Below are 20,019 nucleotides of genomic sequence, written 5' to 3'. Positions count from 1 at the left end.
AAAATATTGTTAGTGTTCTGCATTTTTTGAAAAATTGAAGATGCATTCTACATGTTTGAGAAAATGCCACGCAAGCTTGAACTCGGTTTGAACTGGCTTGAGTTGCTGATTGAACAGAGCTGAGCTGGCCAAATAGGCTCGGGGACCGAGCTGAGCCGAGTTCAAGTTGGGGTTAGCTACTGGCCAAGCCGAACCAAGCTGTGTCAAGCTTGACTTGGTTCGACTCATGTATAGCTCTAATCGAATGCGAATTTTGTTCAGTTTTTATATTCACTTTAATTAATGGATCTTGCATGTCATCCTTTAAGTTATCTAACTTTGCTGGTGTAGCTTTCAATTCTTCAAACAATATGCCATCTTCTGAAATTTCATCATGTTCTAATAAACACTTGGTTATGTTAACAAAAAAATGGTTCTATAATTCTTTTCTGTATTTAGCATGTTCTATTCTTCCAAATAAGGTTGTGATATCAGCCGCCCATTGGTTTTCGAGTAAGATTTTATTGATGGCAATTCCTCAATGATACATGATTGCTTGTGGCCGATATAACACAAGTGCTTTCGGCATAACAAGCTCATTGTCATCTATAAGACTTATATCTTTTATCTTAATCAATGGGTTCTTCAAAGCCGAAATTCTAATTGGTTGGCCAAATCGGTTTCGACCCATGAAAAACAAAGGACCAACCTCATTCTCATAAAAGTAAGTTTTGGATGAATTGAATTCAGCCCAGAACAACTTTTTATAAGCTCAAACTAATCTGACTTTTCCTTTATTCTAAAAAATGAGGAATTGACGTAAAAATGACATGATACATAAATTAGAATGAACCTAATACTGTCAAAGAAGGGCATTATAGCTAGAAGATGATTTTTCGACAAAGAGGGTTGTCAATGCTTTCTTACTTCCAATTGTTAACTCAATCAGTAAAACCCCTTTTACATCTGTTACACTGCCGGTGAAATTACTGATCATTACTTCGGTGCTAATTAAATCATTATATGTTTTTCCTAATTTTTTTAACATAGTTCTCGACAAGATATCAATTATAGTCCCATTTTCAACCGTAATACAAATAATTGGATATCCATCCGCTATATATATATATATATATATAATCAACATGCTCACTTGCGTGCACATGTGCACACCTTTGCACACATGTCATGGGTGTTTAATTTGAACGGTCCATGTGATGCGGCATCCCATGAAATTCCAAGGGGCCAATTTTTACCTTGATCTAAAACTTTATTGGGCTATAGCAAAGAGAGATACAAATCAAGGGAGGAAATTGTTTTCTTTTTTCATAGCTCACAAAAGTTTTGGATCAAAGTAAAAGTTGGGCCTGGGAATTTCACGGGGTACTGCATCACGTGGACCATTCAAATTTTTGACTTACATCACATATGACGAGTTCTCAAAAAGTTAGCACAGTTTAGTGCCAGCTGGTGTGCTGGGATAGACTTTCTGATTTTCAACACTAACGTTGAGGTCGTAGGTTGAGCGTTTATGATTGAAAAAAATTGCTGATCCAATTGTAGATGGAACATGGTTAAAATTTATATTAACCAACTTTTTTTTTTTTTTTTTTTTGGGTTAGCTTGTTAGTGCAAGCCACTGCGGGTACACACTCCACCGTTGGCCAACCCCACTAAGAAATCGATACCAAGTGCATCTTCACTCATGCTACCACTAGAGCTATGGATGGGTCACCACCATTTAAACCTTACATCTGGTCGGTGTGTCTGTTAGTGGGTGCTCCATTTACAGTGTTCCTGATCCAGTATTATGCGCATGTGGCCCGCTTGCTATTAGGCACCGATTAGGTTAGTCTGGGGTAACAGCTTAGGGGTGAGTCCCTAACCATAGGTTTGTATACCCACCCTTTCAATTCTTCTAACTCAGGGCGTGACCGCTAAAATGAAGCATATAGAAATCTCAAGTGGACCAACCATGAGAAATAGTAGTTATTGGAAAAACAGTACTGAGTGGAGTGGATTGACATTACACGCATTAAGGTGGGGCCCATGGTCAGGGACTCATCCAAATCCGGTAAACTGTTACCCGGACTCGCCTAATCCACGTCCCTTGATGTTGGTCGGCCGCCCCGAATAAATGGTCCCGATCTCGTTAGCGTGTTTCTGCGCTAGCGTATGCATGCGGTATTCTTCTCACGTCAGCCTTAGTGCCGCAATGATACAGTGCGAACCCAGAACAACCATAATATGGCAGAGCCATTTCTCCAAAGGACACGTGGATAGGTGATGTGAAAAATCAGGTCCGTTCATACGCAAGGCCCTAACAGGTATGTTCTATGTCTAAAAATTCACTCTTATTAGAGAATTCTATTTATTATTACCTAGAGCATGGATAACGAAAGTAATTGACGGTCAGATATGCACTGAGATAAGGTAAGTAAAATTAACGGATGGTATCGTCTGGCGAATTTATTTTAAAACGAGTAGATGGGTGGACCTGATCAATACATCATTTTGGCACGTGTCGTGTAGAGAGATGGCTATACTATGCTATGGTTCTTCCGGCCCTACCGTATCATCAGCCCTTTAATCCAATTGCGTCAATGAGTTCAGCTATCTTCGCTTGCAAGTAATGAATTGAAAACCGTCTTACCTCGCGTAGGTACTTACCAGGGATACTTTCTCTTACATGGAAAGGGAAAGAATGTTTACATGAAATCCACTCCGTTCATCAGGTACAACACTACCTTTTTGGTCTTTATACCAAAAATAACACTGATTAAAAATTCATGTGGTCCACCCTATAAAATCATACTTAAAAGCCTATAAATTCACGTGGTCTGGTACCTCTTTCTGAAAAACTGTATCTTTTTTGGTAATTCTTTAATCCTAGAGAGTAAAATCGGATGATTGGATTGGATGGAATATAACGCCACAGTAAGCCCTACCCAAAACTAACGGTGAACATCCCATTCTAACTTTTTTCCTATGATGTGGCCCACTTAATTTCTGGATCACCATGAATCTCTTAAAGACAATCAAAATGAGGCATCGTAACTGATAGACGGATTGGATCTTACCAAAATTTGACCTAAATGACTCTAGATCAGCGAAAGTAACCAGCGCGAGGTACGCAAGCACGTCCCTATTCCCTTTGCCCAAAGGAATCAGCTGTGGACAAGAAAAGAACTCAGAAAAAGCATCCCTCTTGTTTTCGCTCTTCCACTTCCATTCCAAAGGGGTCTCTCTTCCAAGCATTTTAAAATCTCTCTCTCTCTCTCTCTCTCTCTCTCTCTCTCTCTCTCTCTCTCTCTTAGAGATTTGAGTTTCAAAATCAACTGATTTTTCTACAATGGAGAGGCCACATCAGGACGCGATCGAGAGCTTCATGAGCATTACCGGCGCCTCCGAGCCCATGTCCCTGCAGAAACTCGAGGCAAGTTTTCTATAAATCTCCCATATTCGATTCCTTCTTTTCATTTCTTCCTTTATTCGAATTCCCCAATTCGCGGAAAGTCGTCCCTTTACTGCTTCTATTCAATATCTTCTGCTATTAGGGTTACGTTTCTTCCGATATATGCTAGTCGTTTTCTGATAATGCGCGTAATCTGATGAGATCGAATTGAAAGATATGCTGATAGCTGATTGTGATGAATTGTGTATTTCTCTTCATACCTATGAATACACATGCCCGTATGCATCAGCATAATTATAATTTAGCTGTACGGCCTGGAAGAGGTCTGCCCGAGCCGGGCCCACAAAGTAAAACCTAGCCGGAGCCCAGCCCAGGCCGAGCCAGGTGCCCGCTTTTTTGCAAGATCTGGGCTGTTCATTAAGTGTGCCCCACCATGCAGGATTTATGACATAAATGGCCCTTGGAACACTAAACAGGGAGAGCTGAAGGCTCTTAGACATGGTACAAGTCTAGCACGATTAATAGATGGGCTTGAATTTTGGGCTGGGCCCAGTCCATGGCCCTAATATTTCAGTTCAAGCCCTTACAGAAGCAGTTCACGACTGAAACCCAATGGGCCAGCTCAGGCCATTGACAAACCTAGGTGGGATGCGGTTTCGTAGGGACCCCTCCAGTACCGACGTTGGTGCTGGTAAAGCTCTGTGGGCCTCACCATGATGTGTGTATTATCCATGCTGTCCATCTATTTTGCCAGCTCATTTTAGGGCATGAGGCCAAAAATGAGGCAGATCCTGATCTCAGGTGGACCACACCACAGGAAACTGTGGTGATTTAACACCCACTGTTAAAAACTTCTTAGGGCCCACTGTAGTGTTTATTTTCCATCCAACCTTTTGATTAGGTCACACGGACCTGGATGAAGGGAAAAGACAAGTATCAGCCTGATCCAAAACTTCTTAGGCCCTCAAAAAGTTTTCAATGGTAGGCGTTCAATCCCCACTGTTTCCTATGGTGGGGTCCACTTGAGCTTTGGACCTGTTTCATTTTTGGGCTCATGCACTAAAGGAAGCGGGAAAAATGGATGGACGGTGTGTATAAAACACATACATCACGGTGGGGCCCACAGAGCTTCTCCAGCAGCGGCCTTGGTACTAGAGGGGTCACTACTGGATCCCAGTCCCCTTAGCTGTACCGCTTGTCTCATATTTCATCAATATGTGTAAAAGTTGCACCATGGTCCATCAGTGATGGAGTCATTAAATGATCCTTGCCTTGAAGATGTTTGTAGTGTCCTCAGTCCTCTGGCTTTCATAAATGTAAGGCCCATAGTTCCATTCTGAATGGAGTATGCCCCAAATGTTTTCCAAATTGGTTGATCCCATCCATCTGGTCTTTGGTCTTTATTCCATTAATTAATGGCTACTGCATTTTCTTAACCATATTTTATGAGGCCTCTAGTTGAGATGATATTGTCCTGTTTAGAGATGCAGTCCATCCAGAGTGGGGCTTTTCCAGTTGATGGTCCAGATAATAAAATTAGGGTTGTACTTCTTCATGCTAGGACCTAAAGTCACTAAACATATATCATTGGTGTTGAGGATCATGTCACTCCTTTTTCGCTGTCATATCAGGTTTTTGTATCATCAATAATGTTTTCCTTTATATCAGACTATCATATGCATTACAAGTTAAATGCATTGAATTTTTGGTAGGTCAGGATACTGAACTTTGATATGATGGGATAAGGTGATGGACCATGGCTCGTAATTAGGTGGAGTTCTGCTTGTGCTAATGTGGATCTTCACCTTGAACATGATTGGCCTTAAATGATGAGCTGATGGCCCTGATTATAGGTTGAAACTCCAAAAGACTTGCCTTTTGTGGGTGTTTATCTGGCAGGGTTCTTGAATGATTGGTGGGATAGGTTTTTGCCTATGCAACTACTTTAATGAGGTTGCTAGCATGTTTTTCAAAGCCCAGGACTTGCAATTAAAAACCATAGTTTTCAGACTAGTCCAGTCAACCTGGGACTTGGTTATGGACTTGGCTATTGGATGGTTGGGGAAACTAGGACTGGATCTTGCCCAAGTCAAGTTAGCCAGGTCATGAGCCTGGTCATTCAGTTGGGAAAACCAGGCAGGCCCTTGTTCATGAGTGACTCGGCCTTGGTTTCCTAGGTTTACTCATGTGTTAGGACTCAACTCAATCTGATCTCAAAGAGTCGATTGAGTTGATTGAGGAAGAGGAGGCGAGGATTTTTTATTTTTTATTTATTTTTTTAAAATTATCATATAATAAAAATAATAAATAATTTTCTTGACCCATCTATCTAGTTGACACACCAAGATGGGTGACATTCAACATCAATTTTATTTTTCCTGATATTGTTTTAAGAGTGGTAAGATCAACTTACATGGTCTTATTGGCATCATGGACTTGAAAGGGGTGCAAGCTCTTACCCTACTAAATGGATTCAATCATCACATACTTGCCTTCCAGGCACTTTAGTAGTGGAGAGAGATCTCTTGATATTATTAAGGAGGTATCCTTTCTGATTAGTGGGTGGAACAGTAGAGATTCCATATCTAGGATGTCTTTTGAGGTTTCTTTCACCACATACATAAACTCATAGGAGATGATGCTAACAAATGATGAAGTTGGCTGTGTGTGCGTGCGCTCGCGCGTGTGTGTTTGTGTGGTTTCTTTTACACCAGAAGATGGGGAACTAGATTCTACAATGAATAGACATCACTTCTTTTGATCTCTCTCTAAACATGGCCAAAGGATAGAATCATAGAACCCACATTTTCATGAATTGTCAACTCTGTGAAAGGTGGGTCAATGTTGATGGAGTTAGCTTCAAATATGGTTATTTCATTTCTTTTTTCTGCTCCATCTATTTAGGGGGATTTCATTGCCTATGGGTAACTATGTCCAACTATATTATACTTTGAAAGAAACAATCCAAACCATACTCCTGTAAGGGCAACACTTATATGAAATTTGCAGGCAGTTTGTGAACTAGACATGATTCTTTGGTAGTACAAACACACGAAAGCTTCACGAGCCTGCTTTGGCTCAGCTGAAGGCTGTAAAGATACGCTCAAGTGCATCCATACAAGTATGTGTAGGAATTTCAATTGCACTTATATTCGTCATTGTAGGAATTGGGTTCAATCTTTCCCCAGCCCCTTCTCAGCAATTGACTCTTGACATATACAAAGGAGTGTGGTTCGTTCAAAAAAATCCTACCTCTATATCTATCTATGAGATGTTTGGATTTTTAAAACTCCATGGCCTTGCAGAAGAGAAATGCTATCTCCACTCGAAGAACCTTCGTATGCATCTTTAACATCTTCACATCTCTTCCTGCATGGCTGCATCTGTCCTAGGATAATACCTTGCAGGATACCTCCTTGATGCTACTTCTGCATGCACAAAAATTTGGTGAAATGGATTAATAGCAATATGACCTAGCCTTCTTAAGGTGTGAATTTATGTGTAAGGCACAAATGGGCCAACCTATGATCACATTGGAGCATTTGGATGGGATGGTTCATTGTGGATTGCACATGGCCTAATATATCACCCTGTTTTGTTGATCACTACCATTCAAACAAGGCCTGCAAGATGGATGGCAAGACCATTCACTCTTACTCTTCCATTATGCATGGCCTTGATTGTATGGCAATGTTCATCCAATCATGGCTGTCTTTTTGGGTTCACGGGGGGTGTGGCAGAGAGAGATCAACCATGATTGGATGAAATAGTGGAGAGAGATTACGAGGGAAGGGTGCAATACATACAGAGAGTGAGAGAGAGGGTTTATGCTACACAGAGAGGAATAGTGCTAGGTACTCGCAAGGAGCGAGAGGGTGCGCTCTATACTCAGAGACTGGAGGAGAGAAATACACGTGCAGGATACATGTAATAAGAGAGACTTTGAGCGGGTACATGATCTTGATGGGGATTTGCAGGTAAATTGCAACCGTAGGTTGCTAAGCAGCCATTTGTGTCCAATTTACCTAAATACCCTAATCTTTTCTTAAATCCCATCCGATGTCCTTGTAAAACCAAAAGTTCTTGACTCCCTGAAGAGTGAAGACAAATAGTGTGGGTAAAATTGTCCACGGCTACTGGCGCATATATTTATCTTTGATCTTGTCGTGCTGTTGAATTCTATGTGACAACATGCCAAAATTTGTTGCTCCTTATTCTTCCTATAAATCGTGTAAGTTCTATAACCCCTTCACTGAAACATTTTTGAGTCTGTATTTGACATCTGACAAAAAATCAGGAACATGGTGGGGATCTCAATCGAGCTGTGAATGCACATTTCAGTGGAGAAGAAAGAACCATGTACGTAAGATCTATTCCGTGTTTTAATGCTAGTTTCCCTTCTGATTACTTACCTCTAACAAGATGTGCTGACTTTTGTGTTTCCATTGTCCAGAACACATCCAGCATCTATTCCTGTACCTCAAAATGATTTCATGGTGATAGATGATCCGAATCAAGAAGAAACTCAGGGACCCAATCTACCCCGTTTATCATCTACAAGGAGTTCAAACCCGTTTGGACCTCCTGACCTGAATTTTGGTCAAAGTTCTTTTGATGAGAGTGGAGCTGCTAAGTTTGACAGTGAGAACAGTCAGTCTAGTCACTCTGGGCCTCATCCTACCATTGAGGGTTTTTCTGGAAGTGTCTATGTACGTGGATCGGAGACACGCGAGAATGTCAGAATTGTTGATAAGGAAGATGAGGATCTAGCAATTGCTCCTGCTGCCCATGCTGTTGGTGAAAACGAAGGAAATGATGCTTATGATAGACGTCCTCGACACAGTGTTCCTCAATTAGACAATGTGCCTGACTATGGTAATGACATTGAAGAAGAAATGGTCCAAGCTGCCATTGAGGCTTCTAAACGGGAGGCTGAAGATGGATACCCAAGCCACCAACTCGGCATTAAAGATGTATGTTTTGATAATCCAAATTGTTCGCTCAATTTCTTGATGATGGTTTGGTCTATACTGTGGTTTTCATGCTGTATATCTTTGGATCCATTTTCACATTAATGTAGGACATACCTGGTCTCTGGTTTGAGCAGGGGCTGCCTCATGCAGAAGATGTTGAGCTTGCTGATGTTGTTTCATTGTCCTTGAAGGTTTCTTAATTTCACCATCTTGGTTTAGTTTTCTGCCTTCTGTCCTGCTGATATTCTTTTAGTTTTCTGCCTTTTGGCCTTCTGCTCATATTCTCCTCGTCCCAATTTAACATGTCTTGAGTATAGACTGCAGAGCTAGAGAAAACGCTGCGTGAACAGAAGCAAGTAGTTGGAACAGCCGCACAGGGGGGTTTTGGTTCATCTGGTGTGGAAGATATAGGAAGACTCAAAGCAGCAAATGAAAGGTGTGTATCAGCTATTGCCTTGCATGTCAATCTCATGTGCACACTTTTTGCTTGTTCATACTTACATGCATATACTGGGGATGAACCTATGCTACTTATTCAAACCATATAATGGTGCAAAAGATCTGTACTGGACTTGCCAGTCCAATCATTGATCCAGACCATCCATCTGGTGGGAGTGGGGCCACTGCTGATGGATGGTTTTAAAAAAATCAAGAATTGGTCAGGTTTATCTGATTGCAGTGACTTCTAAATTGGGGGCAACCAAAGGTGGGGCCCGTCCTGTGGATGCTCTGGATTGATGATTGAACTGTCCATGTACTGCGAGAATGAACTACATGGGATGATTACTGGTTATATGTCATTCTATGTGTGTCCATGTGCCTGCATGTAAGTTGGTATGTTCCTGACTTGTGATTTTTTTTTTTCCCTGGTGGAGGCAAGAAATTTGTTCATCAGATGCAGAAACTTCAAGTCAATTTAAATTAGAGGCGGGAAACACATCCATCCAAGATGATGCTGAAGATGTAGAGGAACAGCCATTGGTGAGGCACAGGTCAATACCCCATTCTTCTGGAACTGCAGAACCTGCTGCAGAAATTGGAGAAATGGTGGATAGCCTAGCATCGATTTCTCGCACAAATGATGGCACAAGTCATCTCCAGAACAATGGAGATGCATTCCCTGATGAGGTATTTTCTATCATGGTTACGACAACTGTAGTTTGCAATACGTCTCATAAGGGGTCCCAAAACACACATGTAGATCCATCTCAAGAAGTTTGCCCCCAGTACCACTCCACTGTTATATTTGCAAACTTGGTGTGCTTGTGTGCTAACTGCTACCCAAGCTGCCATCAGGTGGATCCCAACATGTACGTGCCTTGTTCTGAGAGTCAGGCTGGTCTGTTTATCTAGCGGGCACAACATATAAACAAACGGATGGCTAAGCTTTATTTTAACTATCAGTTTTTCCATGCACTGTAGCCCACCTGATGATTGGATCGGCCAGATTTTTTGGGCAGGGCATCTACATGGTGGGGTCCACCTGATGGACTGCTCGGATGTTATGCACATGTCAGCTTGGCACATATAGCAGCATGTAGGGGGACTAGGATCCGCATGATGGGGAATTGGTAATTCTCCCAGCTTGGTGAGAGATTGTTGTTACACTAATTAGTTGGCCTCTGCATTCTTTTTGTAAGCGAAGTGGGGTGGAATATCTTCTGAGGAACATGATGAAGCAGTTATGCTGGAGGCTGCACTTTTTGGTGGAATTCCTGAAGGAGCTGCCTATCGTTTTGCACACCCCCATCATCAAGTCCTAGAAACCAGTTCTGATGGAAATGCTTATTTCTACCCTCGGCAAGAGCCTCCTCCGCCATCACCTACTCTAGTGGCACAACGGTTACTACGGGAACAGCAGGTTTGTCCGTTTTGCATTATCACCATGGTCATGATGATAGTTAGCCTGCAAAGGAATGATTTCAAGTTTATGCTTTCAGGATGGTGAATATCTTGCAGCTCTCCAAGCAGACAAAGAAAAAGAACTGAAGGCAATAGAGCAGGCTGAAATTTTCCGTTTAGAAGAAGCTGCCGCCAGAGAAGCTGCCCTTGAAGAAGAAAAACATCAAGAAGAAGAATCTCGCAGGAAATTGCTGGAGGAAGAGGTACTATCAGTTGAAGTTCTGGCGTTGTCCATCAATTGAATTAGGATGAATGATGATAATTGGGTATTGTCCTTATTAACCCTCAATATGGTGGGTTTTCTACCTCAAAAAATTCCTCAGGAAGTTGAGTTTTACCGCTCAAGGCCTCCAGGACTCGAATTCCCTGGTCAGTGCTTCTTGAGGGATGAAATTGTCAAAATGCTCTTGTTATTTTATTTTATTTCCCGTTAAAAAGTAACGTAGTCGACAATGGTGGGGTCCACGGGGTATGTGTTCGACATTCAACCTGTCTAACATATGCACCTCATCATGTTGATCACCCGAACCAAAACTTGAGTCATCAGATGGGCTACACGTGAATTTGGACGTTTCTGGGTGGTGTATATTGTTTTTATTTTTATTTTTATGGTGCAGCCCACCTTATGATTGGATCTGCCAGATTTTCATTCTTCTGGTCTTCATGGTGCGATTCATCTGTTGGATGGGTTGGATGTTATACCCACAACGTGGGACCCACAATTCTGGACTTCACTATTTTTTAAAGAAATATATGAGTGCATTTTGGTAATTTCATCCCTCAGAAAGCACCACTTGGGAAAGGATTTTTGCAGTAAAAATCCCTAATATATGTGGGGTATTATTGATTATACATACGTCTACATGTCAATTGGTTTTGTGGTGCTGCCACTGTCTAACATACTAATATCCTGGTCAGATATTGGCATTGCCACCCATATCCATGTCCAACTTACATAGGTAGAGCTTCATCCTTGCATGGGTAAGGACTATACCAGTGGTTCTAGTCCAACTTAGCTAGTAGACAAGATTTTTTGGCCACAAGCAATAAAGGGCTTGTGTAATTGCAAACATGAGTTGTTTTTGCTTCTTTTTTTTTTTTCGAAACAATGGTAAGTTTTCGTTAAGAGAGGTGGAAGCCAGAATATACAAATAAACAAAAATACAGCTCCACCAAGATATAAAGAAGGAAACTACTCTTCTGTCCACGCCTTCACATTGTGAAGAGCTGAAAAGAAGATTTGAAATGATTTTATTTTTTTTGTCCCTGAAACACTGCTCATTTCGTCCCTGCCATAAAGCCCAAAGAACTACTAGCATGCCTAATCTCCATAACCTTTTCCCTAACTTCCCTATCTCCCCACCATGCCAAGCAAAAAGAAATTCCCCTATAGTGTTCGAAAACACCCATAGAATCCCAGAAATCTGTAGAAAAAGATCCCACACCACCTGTCTAGCAAAAGCACAATGTATAAACAAGTGGTCCACCAATTCCGCATCTTTAAGACACATCAAACATGCATTTGGAAGGATCATCTTCTTCTTACAGAGATTATCAATAGTTAACTAAACACTTTATTCCTTCCTACCAACCATCCAAAAGCTGCCACCTTCGTAGGGGCTCCATAATGCCAAAGAAATGCCGTTGAAGCAATCTGTAAGTTTTCATCTTCTGCTCACAAAGACCGATAAAATGACTTGACTAAAAAAGAGCCCAACTTAGCCTTCAATCGCATTATAGAGTCCTCCTCTAAGAACACTAGAGAGACCTTCATTAATATCTCAAACAAAAGAACAAGTTCTTCAATCTCCTCATCCGACCAATTTCTTCTAAAGACAGGAGCCCAAACCACCACTCCATCCCCCATTTAGTAGTAACTATTCACCTTCACCCCTTCTTCCTACACTAACCCTGCTAATGATGGGAATCTATCACCCAACTTCACTTCTCCCACCCACCTATCCTCCCAAAATCTAATTATCTTTCCATCCCCCAAATGAAGGCCTATACCCTCCCACACTATCTCTTCAAGGGTTGCTGCCGATTTCCACAAGAAAGAAGCTCTATACAAAGAAGATGCCTTAGTCCACCGCCCCCTTTCTTCTTACCCCATATTTTTCTCCAAATGACCTCCCTCCATCTCGCCTTTCCCTTCGACCCAAACCTCCACATCCATTTCCCCAACAGGGCTAGATTCATCTCTTCTAATTTTGAAATACCCACTCTACCTAGAACCGTTGGCTTGCAAATTTCTTCCCATTTCAGAAGAAGGAATGCGTGCTTCTCTCCCGAACCTTCCTACAAAAACTTCTTCCCACGTTTCTCCAAAGCATTGATAATAGATTTAGGACACTTGAAGAGAGACATATAGTTGTGATTTTTTTATTTTTATTTTTATTTTTATTTTTGGTTCTTTTATGCATAACTTAAGTTGTGACTTGAGGAGTCAACTTTTTAAATGCTTGGATTGCTTTGACAATTCCTTTAGAATCCTTGATCTCTACCTTTGGAGCATTCTGGGTAACCGATACTAGTGTTACCATCTTTAGCACTAACTATTCTAGTATTTATCAACCTTCATTCCCAACAAAGGCAAATAACGGTGTTCTGGTCGGTAATTTGGACTTCCTAATCTCTTACCTAGGTGTTCTAGTTGCGACCAGTGTTTTAAATAGCGGTAGCGTGTGGCATAGCGTTCACCCTTATATAGCATGTAGCATAAGCTACATGATACTTTTATTTTTTAATTTAAAATAGAAAAATATGATAAATAGTAAGGAAAAATATAAAAAGGCAGAATTTTTTTTTTCAAGTATAAGCATGTTCAAACACGTTATTAATTATCATTTATCAAAAGCTAATCCACATATATAAATCAAATCAAATGATTATCACATCAACAACTTTCTAAGCAAACCACTTGGGCCACACCATAGAAACCAATGCACATCCACCCATATGCACACCTCAGTGGGCCCCACGTGTGCCACACCATAGAAAACAATGCATATCCACACCCATACATAACCTAAAGTGGGCCTCATGTGGGCTACACCATAGAAACAATGCCTACCACTGCCAAAAGAAGAAAAGAAAATGAAAATTTTGCATACCAACCCTATCCTACAAATATCGCATGATAATCAGCAATTTGAAAAGAAAAAAATGAAAAAAAAAAAAATTCCCAAAATAACTAATGAATATTCATTCCAAATGAAAAGGAACTCGTTAAGGGGAAAGAACATATCTATTCGAGGTTGAAGAAGAGATTGAATGAATCAAAAATCTGAAATTTGCAACTTCATAGCCATATGGATGCGGAAAGGGGGAAGTCTGATTTCTCCTTCGTTTCAACTCCAATGTTCTTCAAAATACATCAAATAGACTATCTTGTAGGCTCCAAGGATCGGCAAAAAAATCCCCTTCAATGGCCTTTTGGATTGATAGATTCGAAGAAGCAAATGAGTAGTTGCATCCGAGGCTAGGGTTTGAAAGAGGGGTTTTCCAAAACCCTCTTTCGAACTCTTTTATTTTAAGTTAAGTTTTAAAGTTATCTTTATGTTGAGTGCAACACATGTTTTAATAAAGAAATCACCACTGTTTTAAGTTAAAAACAATAAAAGCAATTTTGGTTTCAATTTTACATTATAAGATTTTCTTATTATATGAGTTTTACACCATTTTACATACATAAAACTTAAAAAAAGGAAAAAAAAAAAAAAAAACTGTGCAACATAGCGTACACTACCTACGCTACACGCTACGTAGCTGTAGCGTATGCTACACTACAAGGGATTTTCACTATTTGGGTATGCTACGTAGTGCTATGGCAACGCTACAGTACGTAGCATATGCTACTGCTATGCTATGGGCACTATTTAATACACTGGTTGCGACTTCTTAGGGTTTCTGATCCTAATGTTTACCTATCAAGGATTAAGATAGGCTTATTCCCATCCCTCCATTTTGTTGACTTCCACTGGAAGCTTATCCTCCGGCGGCTAGTGTTAGACATGCAACTAACAAGCATATCATTGTCATAGCTTTTAAATAGAGTCAAAGCTTACCTTCAGCATTGCAAGTGTTGGACATTGCAATTGACAGGAATTTCATAACTTAGAAATAAATTTGAAAGTACTAAGTGCTAAAAATGGCTATCATCTGCTCTATATGTGGCATGCATGTATGCTAATCCAGACCCTGTTCAAATCATGAGGCCTGTCGACGGATTGAATGATTCTAATTGTCCTGATGATCAAATGGATGGCCAAAAATAAACTAATCACTGGTCCAAATTCAGTAGACCAAACTATTTGTTATGATCATGTGATCAGTATGAATTTTTGCCTTTTTGGGTCATGCTCTGTATGCAATGATGCCCATGAGTTTTTGTGATTCCCATATATTTATGCCACAGGAATGGTGGATGAGTCATTGATGTTTTGGGTTGCTTATGATTCCAAAGCAGCATTTAGTCAGATGATGCTAACCATTCAATCTATGGGTTGTAAAACAGGGGATGGTCATAATGATAATGGGCAATATTCGAAGGGTTATGACCAATGATTTGCCATCCCATGTGTTATTTAAAAGCCCTGGGAACATTGGTAACATCCCCATGAAGGTGGGTGATGTTAGCATTTTTCACATATCAGATAAATTACTCTTCAATTGATTTGTTATACTTGCGTTTCCTGAAATTCTCAGATGTATTTGTCCTTAATTGTATTAATGACAGGAGTTTGAGAAACTACTTGGAGCAAAACAAGCTTCTCTTCCTCAGGAACCAGCTGCAGATGATGCAAGTGCAGTAACACTTCTTGTTCGAATGCCTGATGGTAACCGCCATGGTCGTCGCTTCCATAAGTCCGACAAGCTCCAAGTAATTCCCACCCTTTCTTTTCTTTGACGGGCATCATTTACAAATAGTTGGATGGTACTCAATTTTCATTTTCTTGTGGCTATGTCTTACAGCTGCTTTGTTTTGCAGTCTCTTTTTGACTTTATAGACATTGGTAGAGCGGTTAAGCCGGGGGCCTACAGATTGGTAATTCTTCTGCCCGTTACTCACTAATTCTGAATTTTATCAGTTTACTGGTAAATATTTTTAATAACTGTCAGCTGGCATTAAAGCTACCACTGCACCATGTTGAGCCATAGACCTGTCAGGATTGGCATGGACAGGTGCAGGCTTGGACTGCAGTTGGAGCCATTGGGCTGAGCCTGACCTGCCAGCCACTGGAGGAGTTACATAATCCTTGGTCGCATGACATGCACAGTATCATCAGGCTCTAGATCTGTATAAGTGGGGACCATGGTTTGGTAATCCTATTCATTGATCTGTCAGGATTGGCATGAACAGGTGCCCGGCTTGGACTGCAGTTGGGGCTATTGGGCTGAGCCTGACCTGCCAGCCACTGGCAGAGTTACATGATCCTTGGTCATAGGACATGCACAGTATCTTCATGAACTAGGTCTGTATAAGTGTGGACCATGGTATGGTAAATCCAATTCGTTGATCTGATGGGATGCACCATGGATAGATTTTTCTCACCATTTTTATCTCCAAGGTTTTGAAGGACATCCACTGACTATTTTCCTCTGTTGAATGTGGACCATTGCTCCATTTCTTTGCCATCCATTTGCACACTGCTGATCAATGGTTAGGAATGTCTCATGGGGAGATATTTTCAGTGTGGTCCGTCTGCAGTGGAGCCCCATAGGTCCATGGTCGGGAGCACCAAAAAGATGCAACTTGCACAACTCAAGGCCTGAGGATATAGTGCATCTTTTGGGGTCAAGGATCATATAATTCCTCTGTTGGAAATTATCAGAGCCATGAATTTAGCTAAAATAAAGTGTGGAATTACTCATGTTGTTTCAACGTTTCTGCATGGGACAGGTTCGACCATATCCTCGCCGCGTTTTCGGTGATGGTGAAAGCGGACTCTCTCTGGGTGAACTGGGCCTGACCAGCAAACAAGAAGCACTATTCCTAGAACCAATTTAAGGGTAGCCCTCCTCTTAGAGAAACTGTGACAAAGAAGATTTCCCTTAAAAGTTCAATTGATACAAATCACACGAGGTCTGGGTATTTCTGATAACCCATGTCCAAAATCAAGGAAAGAAAGCTTTTCAACTCAAGCTGAGGGAAGTTGATTGAATTTCATCCTCTCTAGCCATCTTTCATCATCCCCATGCAATCATTGGCACGATGACAGGTTATTTGTCATTGATCTGATTGTTGATTGACCAGCTTATATAAATTTGTACATACTTCAATTATAGTTAATTTATCTCATAAAACTTCACAGGTAAACTGATACCAGCAATGCCATTTCAATTCTGACAACTGGGGCCATGGCTGAGTGATCAAAACATTGATCAGATGTGTTCCACCATGGAGACTATTCCCAAAAAATAAAAATAAAAAACCATCCTAATGACATCCCAGCCTTTTGATTTGGTGGGCAATAGATGGACGGTTGAAAGGAGAAACCTATAAATATTTTAACTGATTCTGGATCTCCCAATCTGAAATATTCTTTGGGAATGGTCCACCCACTGTGGAACAAATCAGAGCTATTGTCTTAATTATTCTAATTACCCATTTTCATGAGTTGTACTATTTGATAAAACAGATGGGGGGGTAATATTTCAAGATCCATGCAATTGAATTGAATGCCCAGTGGGCCAGAGTCCTGTGATAAGTATGCACCAATTAAAAAAATGGTTGGGGACTCTTTAAACATGCAAAAGGCATAGATGTACGATAGCACTGACTGTCACCGAGACCTAGATGGAATCTGACCCAGAATTTCAAATTAGGAGATGCTGGTGGTTGCTATCAGCTTATTTAACCCTTGGAATTTGGACTATTGAATATTTTATTTTTAACCATCCTTTCGCTAGCCATGACATGGATGGTTAGGATTGCTTCATCAGTGTGATTCTAGATATATGCTGCATCCGCAATGGGACCCACAATTGGATTTGGATGGTTGAATGTCAACGCAACATGTGAAATACTGCAAGTCACCACCATTTTCAAAGAACCTTATGGAGCTTTTTGTAAGCCCACCATGATATGCACATGGCATCTAAAAATTCAAGCTTATACCATCTATGGGCAACACCAAGGATACAATATAAAATCATGTCTAAAATCTCCAAATTCAAGTGGCGTGGCCCACCTGAGTTATCTCTATGGTGGCGTTTTCCCTCATTCTTCCCTTGTTGTGGAACACCCGAGTTCTGATTTGGCCCACTTTGTAGGCTCATGGCCAAAAATGTTAGGTGGACTCCGACGGATGGATGGGAATAGCTGTTATCAGTGCGTGCGAAAACGGTTGGTAAAGTCACTAAAAGCCAATATAGATGGGTCCGGTTGTGTAGTGGAGTGAAAGTCTTCTCTAGTTACTCCCAGAAATGTATTCATTTTATTTTTAATTTTTTAAATGTTTTATTATTCATATGAAATGTGGAGTGGGCCCCACCATTTGCATCCTGGACCTGTGTATTAATTTTCTACAAAAGGTGGAGCCCACTCCGTCATTTCATAAGGCATCATGAATGATAAGACATTAAAAAAATGAATATATTTCTGGGAGTGGTTACGGGGTTAAAATGGGTCCCACATACTAAGGTAATGTATCCTCACCGTTGGTATGTCTTTTGATTTTTATTTATTTATTTATTTTTATTTTTTAAAAAAATAATTCATCGCCTCTTTTTCTCATTAACGAACAATCGGCCGATGCGTCCACTATTGTTTGGACTTTCTGAGCAATGCAGCAGAAAACCAGCAATGGAGGAGGCTTCAGTATCTCACAAGGAATGGCAAGTGCCCAGGCTAGACTGCACTTTGAAAATGCATTTGTCACGCACCTGGAAACGAGGAACACGTGCACAAGCTTGGAACCACTCGTTGGACAATCCATCCACCGGGCAAATGGCATCTTTCAAAATCAGGTTAGTACGATCATTTGGTGGGCCACGCTAGTACAAAATAAATGAATGGTTAAGATAAATTGAAAAATGATTCAAATTCTACGTAAATGTATGGCCCACCTGAAGATTAGATCGACTAGGTTTTCTAACACATTTCATCTAGAGTCTAGACAGTTAGACAGTGCGGATCACCTGATGAGCAGTTCCGGTCTTCCATGCGTTTTCCTTGTTTCAAAGTGTGAGGGCGTACGTTTAAAGTGCACTTAGAATTCATCAGTTGGGCCACATCAATAGCCCCAGATTTGATTGGAGCAATCATAATCAGTCTGATTTTCCTGATAAAACAATAAATTTTGCCATGATTTGTTTTTAGACTTGATCTGAAAGCTGTTAATTAGTTGAAAAGATGGTCCAACCAATGTCAAGCTTCCCATAACTCTTCGGCTGATTAAATGGATGGTCAAGATCATACGAACACAAATTCAAGTGGGCTCAATCAAGAAATGGCCAAAAAAAAGGAGAGAATTATATGATAGTAAACACTTAAAAGTGTAACTATTCTTTTATTTAAACATCAAAAACTTCCATCTAATCTGATTTGCATGGCATTGCTCCTTTACAAATCAGATGGGAACACGAAAAAAAAACAGAGGAAATGTGGGAATTTTATTCGGTCTTCCGCCCACAGCCCGCTCATGGTCCTGGCACTGAAAAATAAAAATAAAAATATAAGTTAGTCAACTAATGTATTTTAAGGTGAAAATGATGAGCAGCTATCATATTATATCCATTGCATCTTATCATAAATCCAGGTGAGACTCACTTTCCATATTGGTGTTTTTCTGTGGGTTTTGGGCACTAGTTCTTCTCTCATTGAATTGAAATAAAAGCTAATTGCTTAATTCCAATCTCACCATACGTTCCAACGGTTGTCCAAAATCCAGGTCATGCATTTAGTGGATCGTAAAAAAATCAGCCCCATCTAGTCATCCCATGTGGACGCATTTTCAGGAAAAGAAATGGGCCATTAGAAACATCTACCAAGGGTTCAGATTCGATGTACATGTGATGTACCGATTACTGGACATACAGTCCTAATTCTCAGACCACACTGGATGCACTGTGTGGCCCACGTGATGAATGGTCTGGATCTCACGCATACATTGACCATGGGGTGCAGGAGGGAGGGAGGGAGGGAGGGAGAGAGAGAGAGAGAGAGAGAGAGAGAGAGAGAGAGAGAGAGAGAGAGAGAGAGAGAGAGAGACCGCAGGTGATAGGTGGAAGATTGCACTGGGTAGGGATTTGGGAGACGATCCTCATGGTGTTGCAGAGGCAATCATGATTGACTTCTCGGACAGCAGAGCAGCACTGACTGTTGGGGGACGCAGTTGCACCAGGCACCACATATGGCGCGCACGAGTTGAGGTCGATGAGCTCGGCCGTGCAGTTCTGGGACTGGACCACTTGGGTGTGGGCCATTAAAGCCAGCAGGAAAAGCACAACCACAGCCTGAGACATTGAGCAATGAGAGAGGATTGATTTTGCAGCTGCCATTACTCCCAACCACATCTACACCTCCACAAGCTCTACACCTATATGGTTCAATGACCAAAGGCCTACTTTGCATGATTTACCTAACTCAGCTTCTATTCAACCAATGAATGTGCTTGCATCACATTCTCATGAATCCTAACCGCTCGTTGTGTATTTAGAATTGGAAGCTCCATGTTTTGGAATGACCAAGTGCCCTTACTAGTGTTTCTAGAAGGTTCTGAAAATTATCATGCGAATTACATGAAT

General features: G+C 40.9%; 2 protein-coding genes across 4 annotated transcripts; one reads left to right on the top strand and one right to left on the bottom strand.

The window, feature by feature from the left end:
- Window positions 1-3,236: 3,236 nt before the first annotated feature.
- LOC131233898 (plant UBX domain-containing protein 8-like) lies at window positions 3,237-16,588 on the top strand. 3 transcript variants are annotated; one of them, XM_058230740.1, is made up of 11 exons: window positions 3,237-3,415; window positions 7,692-7,753; window positions 7,848-8,367; window positions 8,475-8,558; window positions 8,685-8,803; window positions 9,243-9,495; window positions 10,013-10,228; window positions 10,308-10,472; window positions 15,008-15,151; window positions 15,244-15,316; window positions 16,172-16,262. In XM_058230740.1, exons 1-10 carry the CDS (start codon window positions 3,332-3,334, stop codon window positions 15,268-15,270), a joined length of 1,674 nt encoding a protein of 557 aa, XP_058086723.1. In that variant the 5' UTR covers window positions 3,237-3,331; the 3' UTR covers window positions 15,271-15,316; window positions 16,172-16,262. The 3 variants fall into 3 exon arrangements, with proteins under 3 accessions (XP_058086723.1, XP_058086722.1, XP_058086721.1); XM_058230739.1 differs by having other exon boundaries at window positions 3,238-3,415; window positions 8,502-8,558; window positions 15,260-15,316; window positions 16,172-16,588; XM_058230738.1 differs by having other exon boundaries at window positions 3,239-3,415; window positions 15,260-15,316; window positions 16,172-16,588.
- Window positions 16,589-18,834: 2,246 nt separating this feature from the next.
- On the bottom strand, window positions 18,835-19,788 carry LOC131233899 (protein 108-like). The gene is made up of 2 exons (XM_058230741.1): window positions 19,485-19,788; window positions 18,835-18,926 (listed from the first exon to the last, which is right to left on the bottom strand). Exons 1-2 carry the CDS (start codon window positions 19,786-19,788, stop codon window positions 18,913-18,915), a joined length of 318 nt encoding a protein of 105 aa, XP_058086724.1. The 3' UTR covers window positions 18,835-18,912.
- Between the last annotated feature and the right edge of the window lie 231 nt (window positions 19,789-20,019).

Source organism: Magnolia sinica, chromosome 18 (assembly GCF_029962835.1).
Source record: "Magnolia sinica isolate HGM2019 chromosome 18, MsV1, whole genome shotgun sequence".
NCBI lineage: Eukaryota > Viridiplantae > Streptophyta > Magnoliopsida > Magnoliales > Magnoliaceae > Magnolia > Magnolia sinica.
The sequence above is the reverse complement of the archived record's forward strand: the minus strand, read 5'-3'. Positions and strand labels throughout refer to the sequence as shown.